The sequence below is a fragment of the Gossypium arboreum genome, chromosome 7 (assembly GCF_025698485.1).
Source record: "Gossypium arboreum isolate Shixiya-1 chromosome 7, ASM2569848v2, whole genome shotgun sequence".
Lineage (NCBI taxonomy): Eukaryota > Viridiplantae > Streptophyta > Magnoliopsida > Malvales > Malvaceae > Gossypium > Gossypium arboreum.
Genome location: NC_069076.1, coordinates 21399024 through 21419188, shown reverse-complemented (window position 1 = coordinate 21419188; position 20165 = coordinate 21399024). Strand labels below are relative to the sequence as shown.

The 20165-nt window shown below is 33.9% G+C and overlaps 3 protein-coding genes across 4 annotated transcripts; 2 read left to right on the top strand and 1 right to left on the bottom strand.

The window, feature by feature from the left end:
* Positions 1-3780: 3780 nt before the first annotated feature.
* On the top strand, positions 3781-7577 carry LOC108466374 (chloroplastic group IIB intron splicing facilitator CRS2-B, chloroplastic-like). The gene is made up of 9 exons (XM_017766700.2): positions 3781-3947; positions 4413-4620; positions 4721-4805; positions 4937-5004; positions 6081-6131; positions 6232-6305; positions 6704-6762; positions 6894-6970; positions 7217-7577. The coding sequence occupies exons 2-9, from the start codon at positions 4417-4419 to the stop codon at positions 7331-7333; spliced, it is 735 nt and encodes a 244-aa protein (XP_017622189.1). The 5' UTR covers positions 3781-3947; positions 4413-4416; the 3' UTR covers positions 7334-7577.
* A 1052-nt stretch (positions 7578-8629) lies between these two features.
* Positions 8630-9151, top strand: LOC108475191 (uncharacterized). The gene is made up of 2 exons (XM_017777180.1): positions 8630-8694; positions 8797-9151. Exons 1-2 carry the CDS (start codon positions 8630-8632, stop codon positions 9149-9151), a joined length of 420 nt encoding a protein of 139 aa, XP_017632669.1.
* A 3548-nt stretch (positions 9152-12699) lies between these two features.
* On the bottom strand, positions 12700-18983 carry LOC108467611 (4-hydroxy-tetrahydrodipicolinate reductase 1, chloroplastic). 2 transcript variants are annotated; one of them, XM_053031116.1, is made up of 9 exons: positions 18731-18983; positions 15892-16102; positions 14997-15234; positions 14556-14689; positions 14389-14463; positions 13855-13956; positions 13556-13665; positions 13372-13459; positions 12700-13028 (listed from the first exon to the last, which is right to left on the bottom strand). In XM_053031116.1, the coding sequence occupies exons 1-9, from the start codon at positions 18910-18912 to the stop codon at positions 12960-12962; spliced, it is 1209 nt and encodes a 402-aa protein (XP_052887076.1). In that variant the 5' UTR covers positions 18913-18983; the 3' UTR covers positions 12700-12959. The 2 variants fall into 2 exon arrangements, with proteins under 2 accessions (XP_052887076.1, XP_017623841.1); XM_017768352.2 differs by lacking the exon at positions 18731-18983 and adding an exon at positions 17229-17502.
* Between the last annotated feature and the right edge of the window lie 1182 nt (positions 18984-20165).

Here is a 20165-nt window from a genome sequence, read left to right as displayed (position 1 = left end):
GGAAACCCAGAAGAGAGAAAGAAAACTAATCAAGCTTAATTAGGTATGTTTTCTTGTCTCATTTTTAGTAATTTTTATATTTTTGAGATTGGGTTAGTCTAATCTATCTATTTTGGGGATTAATTTGAAAAGTTATCAAAGTATGAAAATTTTACCATGGATGGATATGCTAAAATCATGAAATTTATGATAGAAAATGAAAGGTCGTTGATTGATAAACAACTTTTACAAAGAGAATTTTGATGAAATCATGATTTAGGGACTAAATTGAAAAGTGGTAAAACCCATGGAAAATTCTGAATTTTGTGAAATACAAGTGCTGTAAATGTTATATGAAAATTTCGGTTAGGCTTGGAATAAGGATTAAATTGCATGAATTTCATTTTCCAAGCCTAGAGACAAAATTAAAATTTATGAAATGTTTAGGGGCAAAATGGTAATTTTTCCTAGAGTGTAAATTGAATCCAATTGAATATGAAATGTGATAACTTTATGATTAAATTCATTTATATAGATCCGGACAACTCAAGTTCGAAGCTAGATCGAGGAAAAGAAAAAGTTTCAGATTAGTAGATTTTCATACACAAACAAGTGTCGAGGTAAGTTCGTGTAACTAAATTGTATTAATTTTCATGCTTGAATTGAATATGGCATGTGATTGTATGAATTATATAAATGTTATAGATAAATGAAATAATCATATATTTAATAAAGTCAGAAAAATGTTAAGTTTCGTTTGAATAATGAAATTCGATGGATATATGTGATTTCCCGTATTGAATATGGTCCTGCATATATTGCGGGCAGAATATAGCTCGGAAGAGCAATCCTATTATAGCCCTTTCGAGCATCCTGTTAAATAGTTCTTGTGAGCATCCTGATCGGTAGTGATCATGTATGTGTTGCGCACTACCGCAGCTCTTTGTGAGTGTCCTGTTACATGATTCGATCGATTGTGATCCAGCATATAATGTGGACACAAACACAGCTCTACGTGAGCGTCTTGATATAGAATCTTATGAGCTTCTTAACATGGCTCGCTTGAACTCTTTATTACCTTATCCAGTGCTCCCTGATATTACTCTTTGGAGTTACCTGTTAAGCTCTATGAGCTCCCTGAGTAAAACTCTTATGAGTTTCCTGTTTAGCCCGGATAAGTGTCCTATTACATGGCTCATTTGAGCATCCTGATATGTGGCTCGAGAGTGTGCTCCCTAATTAAGTGCCTAATGGGTACCCCTGATTATGACTTGACGGTTTACAACTTTGTACACCTTGAGTGTACTACCTGAATATCCATTGATATTTCAATAATTCAACGGAATAAATTTCTAACATGAGAAATTGTGAGACTAAGAGAACTATATCTCGAATGCTCCTGAAATACCTGAAGATTTATATCAAGATAAGCTCATCCATGCTTGTTTGATGTGCATGTGAATTATGTGACTAACTTACTTATTTGAGTGTATGTAATTAGGAAAATTTGCTAACTTGTTGGAAAGCATAATATTGTTATGCTTATTTAAATTAATATAATTGGTAAGTTTACTTCCCATTATACGAACTTACTAAGCATTAAATGCTTACTAGGTTTTGTTTTCTCTGTTTTATAATGATCGGAAGCTCATAAAGGTTGGAGATTGGTCAGAGCATCATCACACTATCCACTAGTTCGTTTTGGTATAAATAGTAAACTTATTTTGGTAAATGGCATGTATAGGCTAACTTTGCCAATGTTGCCATGTAAATGGTTGTTATAATCTAGCCATTGGAATGACTAGAATGATATGTTTTGGTATGATATTATAAGGTTATATATCATGTTAGTTTATATGTATGTGGTTTGCTCAAATTGAATTAGGTAGATATAAATCATTATAAGAAAGTAAGTTTGATCATATGAATAGGTGATACTATTTCATACATGTTAATGATGTTTTCTTGATTTATATAATTGAATTGGCTGGTAAATGTATGCAAATGTTGTTGTAGGTTAATGGCTAATTTGGGTGAGAAATAAGGCTAGGAAATGGCCCTATTTTGTCCACATGGGTAGACACATGAACGTGTGTCTTGATCGTGTATGACACACGGTCTGGCACATGGGCATGTGGTTTGGCCATGTGTTCCCTCAATTTTAAATTTGAGAAACAGAATGCTCAAAATTAGGTACACGGGCAGAGACACGGACATGTGTCTCAGCCGTGTATGCTACACGGCCTAGAACTCAGGCGTGTGTTTTAGCCATGTAAAACCTGCACCTAATTTGTGAAAATTAAATTGACCACACGGCCTAGCATATGGGCATGTGGCAGGTCGTGTGTCACAAATCAGAAAGTTACACGGATAAGGACACAAGCTAGGATACGACCATGTGCCTCACATCGAATGCCCACATGGCCTACTCACACGGGCGTGTGACCTCTGTATTAAGGAAAAATTTTTAAATTTTGCGAAAAATTTTCTGAGATCCCGATTTAGTCCCGACTTGATTCTAATGTTTAAATCGGGCCTCAAGGGTCCATTCAAGGGATAGTATAATTATTTTCGGATATGAATAGTAAATGATTTGAATTATCTGTATTTGTTCTGTAAACTCCGGTAATACTCTATAACCCTGTTTTAGCGATGGTTACGGGTTAGGAGTGTTACAGAGTGGGTTTGGAGGAGGTGTGGTTTCTGAAATGGATTAAAAGTTAAAGTAGAAGGAACTAAGGGAGGTTTATGTTTGGCTTGGAAGGAAAATATTATGGTCCAAATCCGAAATTATTCAAAGAACCACATTGATGTGGAAATTTAAGAAGATGAAGTTAGTCCAAGGTGGAGATTTACTGGGTTTTATGGGGGCATGGGATGCAAGTCATAAGGAATATACGTAGGAGTTGTTGAAAATTCTAGGGAGAAGTCAAGTTTTGCCTTGGCTTGTTTGTGGCAACTTTAATGAAATTTTGGACTCCTATGAAAAGGTGGGTGGTATGTCAAGGGAAGAAAAAATAATGTTGGATTTTCGAAATGTGCTTGAGGAATGCTAGTTAATGGATATTGGATATTCGGGTCCATGGTTTACGTAGGAATAGGGTAATTTGCCGGAAACGAATATTAGGAGCGACTTGATAGGGGAGTTGCAAATTGTGATTGGATGAACTTGTTCCCAAGTATTTTAATCCGCCACTTACCTCATTCAATATTGGATCACTGTTCGATCTTTATCCAAACGGATCAAGAGACTTCGACTCATGACTTTATCAAGCACTATCACCCCGAAACCTGACTTCCATAGGATCGATTTCTGAGGTAATAGTCCTATCCCGACATGACATATGAAATGCATGTGTTCTGAAACGTATTATCGCATCCTCGACCCCATAAATCTACCGATAAACTTTCATGATTTCACTTCTAAAACCCTAAATCCTAATTCTTAAAAAATACTCTAACCTTAACACTAACAAAATTTTAAAAAAAAATCTTGGAAAGAGAGTGAAAGCACATCTAGCTAAGTACACTTTTACACACTCTCTAAAATCAATCTATTTTTCTTATTTTTTAAAAAGATGGCCTAAAAGGCGAATTAAGAAAAGAAACGACATTTTTGGCTTATTTAGCCTATGGCGATAAGGTTTTTTTTTAGAAAGAAAAAAAAGGATTTTAATTGTTGAAACATAAATAAATGGGTTGCAATAAAATAAAAAACAGAAGAATAAAAAGAGTCAAATTAGTTAAGCCCATTTTTCTTTAGAAGCCCAGCGATTGTTAGTTAAATCTCATATATATTCATGAAACTTACGGGAAAATCATCCAAATACGAATATATCCAAATTTAAGACAAATCCGCCAAATTAAAGCCTCAAACTCAAATACAAACAGAACCCTGCTCTTATCTATCACCCCTTTTTAGTATTATCATTATCTTTTATTGAATTGAAGTACCCAAAGTGAAACAGGTTAATTCCTCAACTTTCTTTTATTCATTTCTAATTTCTATATTTTCAGTTTTCCTTATTTTATTTTTCTGCACTTGTGTGTGTGTGTTTTCAAAGATATTTCTTCAGGAATTTGAGCTGCAGCAAAAAAGCACTGACTTTATGTTTAGTTATTCACAAGTTTTCATCTTTTTTGGTACCTCTTGTTAGTTACTTTTTCACTGTATTTTCTGTTCTGTAGTAAGAATTGCTCATTATAAATGCTGGGTTCAAGCTTATATTGGCCATGGAAAGGAAACATTGTAGAAATCTTAATGAAATATACCAAAATAATGATTTGTAAATTTCCCATTTTTTGGATTATGCTCTACAGAGAAAATTATAGTAAAAGATTGAATCTTTTAGATAAAGGAATTGCAGGTAACAGCAAGCCTAAATGTTCTTTATTTCATTATGGATAAATATTTTCTGTTATGTTTGTTTTAGGTCAATGTTGCATGCAATCTCTGTTCCAAACACTTGCATTTTGTGTCCAAGAAGCCGGTGTTTTGGTCAAAGGAATCGAGGATCAACAAGGTTTTGTTTGCGTGCTTCTTTGCCAGATAATAATGGTGGATTTAAAGTGGAGTACACACCATGGTTGGTTGTTGGATTGGGTAACCCTGGAAATAAGTACCATGGAACTCGACACAATGTAATGAATTGCAAATTATGAAACCAGACAGCTTTTATTGTCTTTTCTTCTTTTCTTTTCTTTTTGATGATATGATATTTTACATAGTTGTATGTAACAGGTTGGTTTTGAAATGATTGATCAAATTTCACAATCGGAAGGGATTGCATTGAATACTATACAGTCAAAAGCTTTAGTAGGGATAGGTATATATTTTGTATTTGCCTTGCTTGGGTCTTTTATTTATTTATTTTTGTCTGGGACTTAATTTCTTTGTCTTTCGAGATTCCCAGTTATGCTTGATGGTTTACTTGGGTTTCTTTCGTGATCAGTACAGGTGCCATTGGAGAAGTACCAATTTTGTTGGCAAAACCTCAGGCATACATGAATTTCAGTGGGGAATCGGTTAGTTATACATTTTGTTTTCCCCTTTTCTCATATGAATTCTATATGGCAGGTTCCTAGTTATATATATTTACATGTCCTTTTGAAGAATCTCCTCATGTTTTGGTTCATATGCCAGTGCCACATTTCTATTTTATTTTACCAATTGCCTCCTGACCATTCGACAAGTGGAGGCATTGTCATGGATTAGGTGCAGCTAAAATGTAACTGAAGATTCACTGCATAAGTGGTTATGTAGTTCATTGCAGATACTTGGGAAAATTGTCTGTTTGAAACTTACTCAAGACACTCAACTTAGTTTTATAAATTTAGGGACTGATGTCCTGAAACAAGTAGTTCAGGAAAGAGCGTAAAAGTGATTAAAAACTGGCTTCCATGAGTGCTCCTCAATCTGACCTGTTCACTGAAATCGTTTGCGCTTAGTTTCATGCAGTCTGAATTAGGAATAGACAGTCGATAGATTGTGATAGATGCTATGTAATTAAGTTATTGCTGAATGCTTAGCCATGCACCTACTTGAATTCGAATGCAAGTAAATGCCTTCACCTTTGTATTTATGGTTAGTCCTGTATTCTGGATTTTACATGCTGCGAGAAAACACTGTTATTAGTACTAACTAGTGCTTTTCCTTTAAGGGGGGGACTGTGACAGACATTTTATTATGTAAATGGTTAATCCTACGTTACAGACTTTTACCTGTTGAGAGATTACCCTGCAACAGCCAAGTTCATGTTTACTAAGGATTTCTTACATGAGCTTATTCTTTTAATGATGGAATAGGTTTTGCTCTATATGTAATATTATTTCAAGTTTACATCCTTGAAAATCAAAGGCTGTAGTGACATATAGGCAGCTAAATGAGCATATGTTCTATCACAATGCTGACTCAAGATATTAATAAGATGATGAACGAAGAATGTGTATGGAATATATGGTAATGCATGTCCCGTTATCTTGTTTATGTATCTTCTTCCACAATCTTTTTCATTACTTTTAAGTGAAGTTTTGTGGTTGATTTAAGCCACCTTATGACCAATTCTATCTCTGATGTTTTTACTCTTTTTACTGTTATTAAGGTTGGGCCTCTTGCTGCTTATTATCAAGTACCCCTGCGTCACATTTTATTGGTAGGCACTCTTACATACCGTCAAGTAGAAGAACTTAATCAACCTTTTTGTTAGTTGATTATTATTCAGAACACTTTTAACTTTGAGCTTTCCAATGTAGATATATGACGAGATGAGCTTGCCAAATGGAGTTCTGAGGCTTCAGCCAAAAGGAGGACATGGGCATCATAATGGGTATGTTCCATTGATATTACACTACTGGTAGCAGACTTTGTATTAGCTGTATTTTATGCCTCATTCCTTTCCATGTGATCTGGAGTTCTGAGCCTGGTTTGTGTATATATTGTTTAATACCAATTTGTTTTCTTTGTAATCTAAGTTTGATTTCTTGGACATAACTTGGCTATTTTCGGCACAGTTCTTTGCTCAATGGTTCCTGCTTGGAATCATTCCGTATATTCATTGAGCTATCTTCATCATATGTATTTGAGTAATACTAGTTCATATTTTCATCCTTATGATGCGGAATAATAAATGAATCTCAAAGTTGTTTTCCTGTGTTTAAGTGCATCCTCACTGTTCTCCCAACAAATGGTGATTTGAAAACATTAACTTATGCTTTCTTGTTGCAGAGTGAAGAGTGTGATGGGGCATTTGGATGGCAGTCGTGAGTTTCCTCGGTTGTGCATAGGTGGGCTCCTCAAATCCCATCAGTTTCTGCTTAATTTTTGCATCATAAACACATATCCCTTTTAAAAGGTAGATTAGATGCATATGGTGATTCACAGTTCCATAATTCTACAAGAATAATTGATTGTTCAGGCATTGGAAATCCACCTGGGGCTATGGACATGAAAGCTTATCTTCTACAGAAGTTCAGTCCTGCGGAACGAAATCAGGTATTTAGTTGCCTCTTGTCTTTCTCATTAGTTACATGTACAACATTGAAGTTTGGTTGATGGAAAACAGGGTAGAGTATTGGATACGTGTATGCTTAATTTTCATTTTTTTTAGAAAAAATATATTCGGAGAAATATGCCTCAATATTATCATCTGATTATGCATCAAATACGGGGGGTATTCCTATTAAGTAGGGTAATTTAAGAGATGAAAGTGAAGTGTTAAATGGGTGGTATTTTTGACAGATTGATGAAGCACTGGAACAAGGAGTTGAGGCAGTGAGGACACTGGTGTTGAATGGATTCAACCAGAAAATCACAAGATTCAATTTAGGACAGAAGTACAAGCATCACAAAGTTTGACCATGTCAACCATTACATGCCATGGATGATGTAGTTAGTATGTAATTTATGTATAAACCATTTCTAATCAACCATTATCTTTTCCTTTCCTTTTCCCTCTGTTTGATAAAATTTTACCCTTTTAGAAGCATCTCCTCTTTATATTCTTATGTCTGCATTAGTTACTGTGTTTGGTGAGTGTTCAATAAAAGGGGGAAGGCAGGTCTTGGCTTTGGCTCATCCAAAGTCGCTAAATTTTAAAGTATTTTCTTGCTTAAAAAATGATAAAGGAATATTTTGTTTCATACAATTTGTTTTCTCCATTTTTTAAGCCTTCAAATGTAAACAAAATAAACTCTAATGATTTATACATATCCTTTTTGAAAAAAAGAAAAAGAAAAGATCAGACTGGATTTGGTAAAGGAATATTTTGTCAATGTTACAACATATTAGTCGTCCATTTTGATAAAGGGAAAAGGGAAGTATTGTGTTGATAATATAATTATTAGGGTTAATACTTTTAAAGGGAGACGATCAAATAAAAGTTTACCACTTAATTTTTTAGAGGCTTGAGTATGGGTGGATTCTACTGGTGAATTACAGGAGTTCAGGAAAAATTTTTAATAATTATGATTTTATCTGTTCATATATTGAACATTATATAAAATCATGTCTGCTACTCTCAACACTTGCAAGGACACTATCTTTGTGTTATTATTAGAATATAAAAATAACATTTATTAAACTATTGCTGAGAAAAATTAATTCAATTAAAATTGAAAATTTGATTAATCAGTATAAAATGAAAATAAAAATATGAAATCAGAAAAGAAAATATAGATACAATTTCACACATTTTCAAAAAAAATTAAGTTATTTAAACCTTTAATTTTATAAAATAAATAAATAAATTCAAGATCATAGCATTAAGTTAGATGTATGTTTTCATTAATTATTTACTATTCATTATTAAATTTAATTAATTTAACCTATTAATCTAATTTAGATCAATAACTATTTTAACTTCTCTTTAAACCATAACATTCAATAAATTTGAATCCACTTCAAAACAAGAACATTGGAAACATATATAAAAGCGAAACTAATAAATACTAATAATTAAGTAAAAGTAAGAAAAACAGAGGCTAAAAGACTTTCTTTCTCCCCTTTGTCTTTCAATTAGGACGTTGCAAAGTCCCAAATCGCTTTTTAATATCAAACCTAAAAACACAACATATTCCATTTATTCCATTTTCCCCCTTCAATTACTTTTTTTTTTCTGTAAGAACAGAATGATCCTCCAAGTTTCATTTAAAAATGGCAGAGACAAGTGAATCTTTGCGGCGAACCCAAGAGCCAAACCCCGCTTCTTTGGAGTCTCTGTTCCATGTTCTCAACCCTATTTCTTTCATCCGTTTGCATAATTCAAGCCCCGGTAACCCAATTCCTTTAAGGCTTACAACAGAGAGTTCTATAATGTAAAGGGATCCCAGATACGGAGCTTATGCAGAGCCGAGAGAAACAAAGCTGAGAATGAAGAGTGGGATGATGCAACAAGAAAAGGAAGAAATCGAACTTAAACAAATGCCGACGAAGAAACAAGTGAAGTTTAGTTCAAGTGTGGGGGTGTCGAGGAAAGGGTCCTCTATTTTGGCTCAATCGGTGTCTAATTTTTCAGCCACTTTAAGGAAAGAAAACCAAAAGCCACCAGTTAGGAGTGGGATGGAATTGACACCCCCATTAGCATCAGGGTATAACTGGACAAAAGAGAATGGGGTGTGGCCGTCGAATTCGAGGGGGATAAACCTGCAAATGTCGGGGAGAAGAAAGGAAGGATGATGATGTTAAAAAAGATTGTTGCAAGTGTTGAAGATTTGAAGGGGATTTCATTAGCATCGACCAATGCTATTAATGGTGAAAACAGGGGAGGGAAAACTAGTGCCCGAGGTGTTGCTGGCAATGGTAATACTATTTGGGTATAAATAGTTTTAGTAAATAATATTAAGGGTTTGAACTTGACTTGGGTTTTCTGGGTTTCTTGATTGGATTTTGTTTGATGTTTTTACAAGAATTGGTACCACATTTAGAGAGATTTGAAGCTTGTGTTGTTTGTAATGGGAGATTGTTGATCTTCCTTTGAATCACTGAGTTGAATTTTTCAATAAATTCAAGATTGAAAATAGAGACACTAAAGATTGAAGAGTTATGTTGTGTCAACGTTCCAATTAGTTTGTGTTGTCAAGACAGAACGATCAATGCTCAAGCATAAAATCTAATGATCCCAAGCCAATTTTTGTACAAAAAAGAACTTTGCCATTAATACCAATTGTTCGATCTCAACTGTGACAATGAATCGATCATCCCAATTTGTACCAAATCGGAGTTCTTTCCTTTTTTTTTTTTTGTTGGTGTTTGCTATATATTCTCTATAAACTAATTATATACATCATAAATTCAGACCGATCTAATTTCCATCCAAAAGTTGATACCAGTTCCATGAATGATCAACCGTAAGGTCCGTAACTCTATCAGTAATATTTTCAACTACCAACTTCTAAAAATAGTATTCAATAACATTTCCTTCCACTAGCCAGGAATTCATAACATATGCGCAAGTCAATGTTAAGAACTCAAGAGTATTACCAGAAAGATTCATTTGTCTTATTTGAAAAACAAAGTGATGGTAAATTTTCAAATAGTACCCTATCCAAGGTCAAATTTAACTCTAGAATAAATAAATTGAACAACAAAGAAGCTTGTTCATCAAAGTTCTTCAGACCTCCGTTTTTGGGTATTCAAAAACTACATCTTTCTCTGTAAGCTTCCTGTATACTCGTGCAATTGTCTCTAGCTTCTACTTAGTGCTGTTTCTTTCCTTAGCGTCTAAGTGTAACGATCCGATTTTTACTGGTGTCGGAAAATATGGTTTTGAGCCCCCATTTTTGTAAACCGAGTCTATAAATATTTAATAGAGACATTTTACGGAGTTAGTGTATTATTGAATTGGATTTTGGATAGTCAATTTATTTGAAATTGTGTTTAATTAAGTCCGAAAAACTAAATTATAAAGTTCAATCGCTATAAATTTGTAATTAGTAAATGGCTTGGGGATTTAAATTGCAATTAAAAATGATTTCAAAACAACAATTATACAATGTTAAATGTCATATAAGTGTATGGTATGATTAGAGGCCCATTAACTTAACTAAAATAAGGTTTAATTAATTAAATAAAGGTTAATTAAGCTAAATTATAATTTAATCCTAGTATATAAGTTAATTTCCGGTAGAAAGAAAGAGAACGCCATCTCCTTCAACTGAAATTGGGAAAGAAAGAAGAGCTTGAGGCCATAGCCAAGGGTTTTGAGCTTTTTAGCTTTAATTTCAAGTAAGTCCTTAACTATTTTTCTTTGATTTTTTTTGGAAATTGAATCATGGGAGCTAGCTCAAGCAAACCCTTGTACTAATTTGAAAAACTGTTAAAGTTTTAGAAATTTATCATGATAGAGAATTGAATAGTTTTGGTGTTAAATTGTTGAAAATTAAGCTTAGTATGTGAAAAGAGACTAAATTGTAAACCTTAATTGTTAGTTTCGTACATTAGGGGCCAAATTGAATGAAATGCAAATTTGTCGTGAATTATTGGTAGGGATAGAAAATAGAGAGTCCCTAATAGACTTTGGTGAAACTTGATTTTAATCCGAGACTTTAAATTGAAAGTTCTGCTTGTCCCGGTTTTAGGGACTAAATTGAATAATTTTCAAATTTTCAAAAATTGATATTTGATTTTTTTCGATTGAAATCTGATAATGGGATGTGTTTTATGATTATTCATAGCTAACGACAACACTAAATCATCGAGAGGGAAAGGAAAAATGAAAGTGATTGACAAGTAGTCGAAAATTTTGGTTTGTACGTTTATAATTTAAAGTCATATAAATTTCTTGCATTTTCATGTTACTTGCATACAAAAGTAACAATGTAAGTATACTATATTGATATGAGTTGTTGAATTGAACTTAAATGTGATTTCTCGGTGTAGATGACAAAATTGAATAAAATAAAATAAAATAGAATGAATTGTTTGGAATATGATATACGTTATAGAACTGTGTGAGAATATGTATTGAATGATATGAAATATATATGTTATGTTACAAAATTGAATTGTCAATAGTGTGTATGATTGAAAAATGATATGTGTACTAAATTGTAGTGGAAGATACCCTATTAACTAGTCGAGCTGAGTTGGATATAGTTAACATACTATAGGATTGGATTGAGTAGGACATTATGCGCCAGGATGCACTTCGTGTGCTAGATACACGCTTATGCATCAAGATGTACTCCGTGTGCCAATTATACGTTTTGTATGCCATGATGCACTTTGGTGTGTTGGTTGAACGATTCGAATATCCAAGTTCGAGTCAAATTAATAGGGGTTATAAACGATAAATATGATTATAATGCTGAAAATAGAATTGGTAATGGTATAATTGATATGTTTTTGTATTTCAAAGAAGTTTGTGATCCAATTCATAAATTTGTCGAAACGAGGCCTAGAAGATTGGAACGAATATGTATAAGTCGGTAAGCTCCAGAATTGAATTGAATGACATGGTTATATAAGTGTTTGTGTTTAATAGTTAATTGAATTGTATGATTGATAATTAGTAATCAAGTTAAAATTGAGCATCTAAGCATATCGTTGAATTGGTTGGCTAACATCATGTTATGCATATACATATTAATAGATAATGAATTATAATTGACCATTTGATATATATTTTGATTGAATTTTGAGTACAAAGATGCTTGAATGTGCTAAAGCTCAATGTTAATGTTAGATTATATGTTAATGTTTTGAATTATAAATGTACCATTATGCTTATTACTCAGCGTACAATTTATTGAAACGTTAAGATTTGAAGCCAACATCCAGACAACCGCTTCTGACTCAACTAAGACTGTAAAGTACCCCCTTCGATTGTAAATTACATGTAACCAGGGGTTTAAGTCAGTTTTGTATCAAAATTGTCCAACTTGGAACTTTATTGTTTTATGCTAATTCAATGTATCGTTTTGGTGTGTTTTGAACCACATGCTGTTGTGGCATAGGTGAATTGGCTGTATGAAATATATGTGTGACATTTTAGGTCACTTTGAACTTGTACCAAGTTGATTCTTGTGAAAACAGTGTCACGTCACGACGTGGAACCTTTGATGTCGTGATTGGACCTTTTTAATTACATACATTTTGGAACAGCAGTCATCTCCCAACATGTTCTTCACATTATGTTTTTTAACCTTGCACCAAAACCGTTGTTCTAATGTCTCCCGCTGTCTCAAGTCTTAGCCCAACCAACCGAATCAAACAAAAAAAAAAAATTGGCTTCCAACACATCCACTCAACTTCTGCAAGAAAATTAAGAGCCTGTTTTATGGAGGGCCAACATTAACTATTCCTAGCCACTGTCTAATAAGAGTGCCCTTTCAACATCATATATATTGCAATTCTTACACTTACTGTGCAAAGAACAGCGATGGCTCATACCATTGAAATCAAAATTGGCTTAAGTCTCATAATCCTAGATATCTTGAGCTGCGAAATAATACACTCCAACAACAAAATGCATAAGAAACATATTTTATCGCATGTTACCTTCCCGCAATACGTCAATCATATCATATATTCGCTTGTCTGCCTTCAACTTAACCTGCACTTGAACAATATCCACAATCAAACAGTGATATGAACATAAAACTAAACTAACACCCTAGTCTCACCATAACATTTGTTATAATCAACATTATGATCCCTAAATGCTACTCTCCTTTATTGTTAACTTAAACAAACTTCATGCTCAGTTTCTCTGGAATTTAAATATAGAGACACTACTGTGACAAACTTTAACTTCACAGAAGCCGAAGACAGTTAATAACTACAAGCATTTGAAATCCCACCTTTTATTGGCTGCACCTGTGGCAGTAACAGTAAAAACATTCGGTGGAACACTAGAAATAGATTCAAACTGGCAAGAGAAATATAAATAACTGCACCTTCTTAGTAAGGAAAAGTACAGCATCAACAGTGCCCTCTGCATATATTGATCTGCCGCAAACATTATGCTGAAACTCAAACGACACTCTGCAGAAGAATTTTCAATCGGAGATCAACGAAAGGTCATTGATGTTTACATGTTGAACAACATGTAGGGTACAAGAGAAAAAGTTAAGTCAATACGTTTGATCAGGTGATGTTAGATGATACAAATGAAAAGCATGACCGGACAGATGCTCTTCTGGTACTCCCACCATGTCAACCTGCTGCTTGGGATCCCGGATCATTTGTATCTGAAAATAGAAAAGGAGACGAGTTAGAAGTCCAAAACCTTGAAAGAACCATATAATAAAGGAATTTATGTCATTCCTAAGGGTCAAAATCTCCTAACCTTCCCCTACCCTCCCCAGCCCCTAACCAATAAGAAAAAAGAACTTCATTTCTCTTTCAATTACAATTAGGAATATGTGAGAACCACACACCTGATCCATGTCAAATGACACCCCCAATTTCTGAAAGCAAGAAATAATAGCCTTAGCAGTACCAGAGGTGTCCAACTTGCCTGCTTGATGGGACTCCATCACCTAATCAAGATCAATGAAGATTAGCTATATGCAACCAATAGGACAAAACACTAACAATGGTGTCCAAGAAAACTTATTATAAATAATATTTAAAAAAGGAGGCATTCCAAAGGAGTATCATATCCAAAGACCAAGATAGCAACTGTAAACGCAAGCCCAAGAAAACTTATTACAAACAAATTCCCTACTGTATGTAAACACTAATGGATAAATCCATCCACAAATTGTAAGATCCAAAAGTTAACTGCTCCAAGTCGTGCTATTTCTTCACAATGTATCAAACTGGCTTCTTGATATTGCCTCAAACAGTTGTATTTTGCAGCCTCAATTTTTTACAAGTTATAACATTATTGGTTATAACTAATCAACCTAATTTGAAATATTATTTTTTTCAAGCACTTTCAAAACAAATAACCTTATTTAAAGAAGTACCTGTAGAGAATATCCAGAGAAGGCTCCAGGAAACTGCTCAGCCATGATCTCCATGGCTGCAAGAAATGCAACAACCTAAAAGAACAGTTAGTAATAAGCAACCAAAAAAGGAAATATATATTTCCAACAGTTAAAATAGTATTTCAACTGATTAAGGGTTAGATGACCTGTTTCCCCATTTGTGGCGAGATCACAGCATAAACCTTTGACTCTTCAACAGTCTTATAGAGTTGATCCCTGTCTCCACCAGTGGTGCCCATAACAAAAGGTACTCCAACTTTGCCATAGAGCTCAGCATTATCTATATTTATCAAACACCCCAATCCCATAACAATTTAAAAAGGTAATTAATAGAGAGATCAAATCATAATATCGGACTTGAATAGCATGCATAAATTTATTTAACAAGTCGCAACTTTTTTAATGATAAGCTGAGAAGAAAGTAATTCAATCATAGTATAGAATATCACCACATAATATTGCTTTAGATTTTGGAGACATTATACCACACACTATCGAAATGTTTCTTACTCAAGTTCGCTTTAGCTTCTTTTTCATCTAATATGAAATATGATGTAGTTTTAAATGCATGTTCCAGGATAGGTTACCATTAACTGCGGCAGGCACAGTGTAGTCCACCACGATAAGGTTCGGATGCTCCTGTAAGACAGAAGCAAGGATCCTTTCTCTATCAGACGGACCATGCACAAGAATCTTTTTCCCACAGAGTTCAACAGTCTGTCCAGAATTCTTCTCCGCATCAAAAGACACAGGAACAACATGAAGGCCAGCAGAATCAGCAGCTTGGATAACAGACTTTCCCATTTTACCGGTACAACCATTTACCTACGGCAGGAAAAGGAACAGCAAGCCATGGGGTGAATGTTAAACAATGTTATCTGTTAGCCTATCTTCTCATTAAAAGGAACCTTCATGACCATTTAGCAAGAATAACAAGGTAAAATTCAGAAGAGCAACCAAGTTGAGAAAGTAAAGACATAGAAACAATAAATGAAAAATATCATAGATGAAAAAGTTGATAATATATGTGGGACAAAACCATAATACATACTTACAATAATACTCACCAACAATTAATCCTACTCTACCCATCCGAATAGCTAGAACAAACTGAAATAACTTTCAGTAATCCCCAGTCCATTCCCCATGGCAAACGCTCATATTAACATAGCTAGGCGAAGTAGATTATCTAAACTTGTCCACCCCCAAAGTTGCTATCTATCTACATGTCAAGTAACCAAACCTCAAATCCGTGTGACAAAGATGTTAAAAGTTAAAGTTCCGTTGGTAGAATACCCACAAAATCAAAATGTTTATATAGAAAAAGATGCTTCCTTTGCCATTGATCAATTTAAAGCTTTACTCACTTATGACCAAACACATTGGCAACATACACCATACAGAAATAAATCCAACTCAAGCATATATAATGAAAATTTCAACCTTTTTCCCCTTTTAACAGAGAAAAGAAAAAACGGGTACCATGATTGGGATCGCAATGTCCGGAGAATTAGATATTGGGTCATGTTCAACGGTTCCAGTCGATGTAGACAAGGATAATGCGACAGGAACTGAACGAAATGTTACTTTCTTTGGAACAACACCTTGTCTTGTCTTGCTTCTAGACAAGAAAGGTAGCTTCTCAGACTGAAATACATTGGAAGAGGCCTTAAGGAGGGAAGCCATTTTTGAACTGTGAAAATCAAGGGAAAAAATGGAAATTGAAGATGGTTTGATTAGAACAAAAGTAAAAGTAGAGTTTATTAATTCAACAGAAGCAAGTCGTGAACCTTCTTGCATACTATCATAGATAGAAGTTAATCAACTTATGCATAAACACAAACATGAATTCACTATGTTTGCACATCACAAAGCACAAAGGTAACGGGAATTAAAAAAATATGATTATATTAAAAAAGAATGCAAATATACCATGTTGACCATAGCTGGTTTGGTAGGTAAACAGAATCAAAGCTCAGCATTACGAAGCCAAATGAACATTTAAACGATAATAATTTCCCAAAGGGAAATCTGTGGAATCAATTATAACAAAAACAACATCGTTCATTATAGGGGCAAAAGAACTTTAGCTACTATGTTCTTCTAACGGCAATAGTCATTTGTTTATTCTCAAGCATAAAAGAACCTTTTTACTCAACCAGAAGAAGAAAAAGAAATCCTTTCTACCAATGCTTTGTCTACATTCGAATATATCCCTATTAGAATTCAAAGAAAGAATTTGCCAATTGCATCTAAAAGTTGGGACGAAATCAATACCTAGGGTGAATAATCAGTTGGTTTGGTGTAGAAAAACTGAAAACCGACTTAACCAACTTCACCATTTTATAAAAACGAAATCGAACTGACTTTAAGACAAAACCAAAAAAAAAAAAAAAAACAACCCGAGGTAAGGGCTGTCGGTTCGGTGGGCCAACCGACCATACCGAGTTTAATTGCTGTAATTCAAGTGAAATTGCTAAAAGAGAATCATTTGTCCGATTGTTGAGAAAAGCAAGAGAAAGTGATGAATGTCAAACTTTGAAATCATCACCATCTACAATCATAGTAACAACAATTCAAATTTCATATACATCAGAGGAAACAAACACAAACTTTTCTTTTATTTTTTTTGGATCAAATATAGAAAACTAAGTGAATTGAATCAGCCCAATCAAATAAAACAGAAAAGTCTGTTGGGTTCATCAATATTTACTCTATTTTGTCATCAACCAAACAAGAAAGAAAATTTGAAGAGACAAAAAAAAAAAATCCAAACTAATGCATGTTAAAACCAGTGAGTTGACAACATAATCAATTACCTTAGAACAAAGGTAGACGGGCGATGGCGACCAACAAACTGACAAAGAACGAGGCAGAGATGAGGAGGCGAGGCAAGGCCGACGGACGGACTGAGCCAGAGATGAGGAGGCGAAGCGAAGGCCGCCGGAGAGAGATGGCGAGGCAGGGGGAATGGCCGACGGCGACGGAGGTAAAGCACGACTGAGCGCGGGGTCAGGGGAAGGGAACGGCTGCAGCAGAGGTAACTGGTAAGGTTTCTTTTGGGGGGGTTGGGGGGCGGTATACGTTAGGGTATTAGATTATTTTATTTTTATTAACATTATTATTTTATTATTTATTTAGGACTTTCATTATTACATTTTTTATTTTTATTGGGTTTTCTTGCAGTGGCCGGTTGGGTAATGGGTATTTGGGATTTTGGGTCTAATTTGGGCTTTTGAAGAGATTGGGTTTGAGTTGGATTAGTAAGGGCCGTAGGATGTTGGGTTAATGGGTTTGGGTTAAATTAAATATTAAATGTGAAATCGGTTTTGTCAATTAAAATGGTCTGGGATTTCGAAATTGACCAAACCGAATTGAAAAAATCAAATTTGATCGGTTCAGTTGGTTTTCACTAACTTTTGTTTACTTTATCAATACAAAGAAAGTAAAAGTCAAAGAGAACTACACAACATAATTTCCCAAATCAAAATCCCTAAAAATTCAATGACCTAAGATTAAATCATAAACTCTTCATCTTAAAAAAGTCAATGCAGCCACAAAAAAACAACATTATGTAATACAATGATATGACATTGATAAATGCAACATACCACTACCATTGCAAATGCCATAGTCCGTACCGAAAATGAGAAAATAAATCTGGAAAAGATCTTTTCTTTTTTGAAGAAGAAACACGCCATCAAGAAAACCCAAACCAAAAGTTGCCTGTGAGAGAGGGACGAATCCAAGGAAGACGTTGCTAACGATATGCTCCAATGCAATGCAATGCCATGCCTAGGGGTGAGCAATCGGTTGGGTTGGTCGGTTCGTGAAAAAAAAAAAACCGAAAATTGATTTAACTGAATTCCCCTTTTTATGGAGTCGAAACTGATCCAATTTTGGGGGAAAACCCAAAAACCAACATGAGTAATTTTCGGTTGGTTAACCGATCGAACTGAGTTTAGTATGCTTTCTTTATCTGTGTTTATGCAGCAGCAATATATGCATGCCTCCAACAATTAACCATCAACCATATATATGTAGTACAAAAAAAAAAGGCACTATTTTTAATCTTAATGTCGGTCAGTCATCAGTGATGTATTTTATCAAACACTTCACTTAGGAAAAATAAAGATTAGAAAAAAAATATATATTGGCAAGTATTTTCCATAGCATTTTCTTTTAATTAATAAGTAAAAAACTATAAGAAAAGAAATAATAAATTCACCTAAAAATAAACAGACCTGTTTTGGATGAAGGAAATAACTTACATTTCTATAAATAAAGGCAAAACCTTGATAAGAAGAAGACATTGATATACCTTGATAGGACTGGAAAGTTTGACTTTTGAAAGTTTTTTCGAAATGCAGACAAGAAAGGAAGACTTGGTAGGGCTGATGACCGACCGACAGAGATGACGAGGTAGAGATGCGAAGAACAGGCGAAGGCCGATTGACAGGATACAGAGGTGAAGAGAGGCTGATTGCGACTAAGGTGAAGCATGGGATCAAGGGGAATGGTTGCGGGCTGTAGCAAAGGTAAGGTTTTTCTTTTTTGGTTTTGGGAATTTGGGTTTTAGGATTAGAAAGTTAGAATTATTAGTATTTATTTTAAAATTTTATTAACATTATTATTTTATAATTAAGTGAGTTTTTTTATTAACATTTTTAATTTTTAATTATTATTATCTTTTCATTTGGGATTGGGTATTTGGAATTTTGGGTTTAATATAGGTTTGGATTGAGATTGGGTTTGAGTTTGGGTTGGTTGGTAAATGAGATATTGGGTTTGGGTTTAATTAAATATATTATATTATTATATGTAAAGTTAGTTTCGTAGGTTAAAACGGTTTTGAAATCCAAAATCAAAACCGAGTCGACATTACACGAGTTAACCGCCTAATGCAACTAAACTAAATCCAAAATTGACCAAACCAAATTTGATTGGTTCGATCAGTTTCCACCAACTTTTGCTCACCCTTAAGTGGTACGTTTTTCAATGGTTGACTAAGTAAAATTATAATTGTTGAAGAGTTCTGCGTAAAGAGATTTGAACCCATGATTTTTAAGATATAGAGGTCATTTGGGTAAATATGGCACGTTTATATTTTTGACATCATGAGTTTAAACCTTTTACGTGAAAAGCTTTTCAATTACTATAATTTTGTTTGTTCAAGCATTATGATGCTTGTAACAATTTGATTTTAGCCAGTGCCCAAAAAATATGATTTTGGAATCCAATTTCATGAATCGAGTCTGTGAAAGTATAATAGAAGGATTTATGAAATTAGTATGAAAATATATTAATGAATGATTAGTACATGCATGGATGAGGTGAAATTTATTAAATTTCATTCACTGAAGCTGTTAATTTTCAGGTTTGGAAAATTAGTTGACTTTCGATGACTTTTTGGATGGGATCCAGACATTTTTAGGTAGATATGTCTTCATATCATTTGAATATCTATATCTTAACTTCGAAACACACTTTGAATCCCTCAATTTCGAGATCAGGGGCTCAATTTATGACCATTTTAGTGAAGACTACGAAAATAAAATTTTTAGACAAGATTATTATGGGAAATTATGAGTTTTGAGCTTTAATTCGAGTTTAAATTATATTGAGTTCGATTTTAGGATTAATTTCTATTATATATGACCCAAGTGTTGTATTTATTGGGTTTTTTTATTTTATTTTTTATTTATTCTGAACTTTATGATTTTTTTAAGTATTTTAAGTTGTTTAGGAGTGTTATA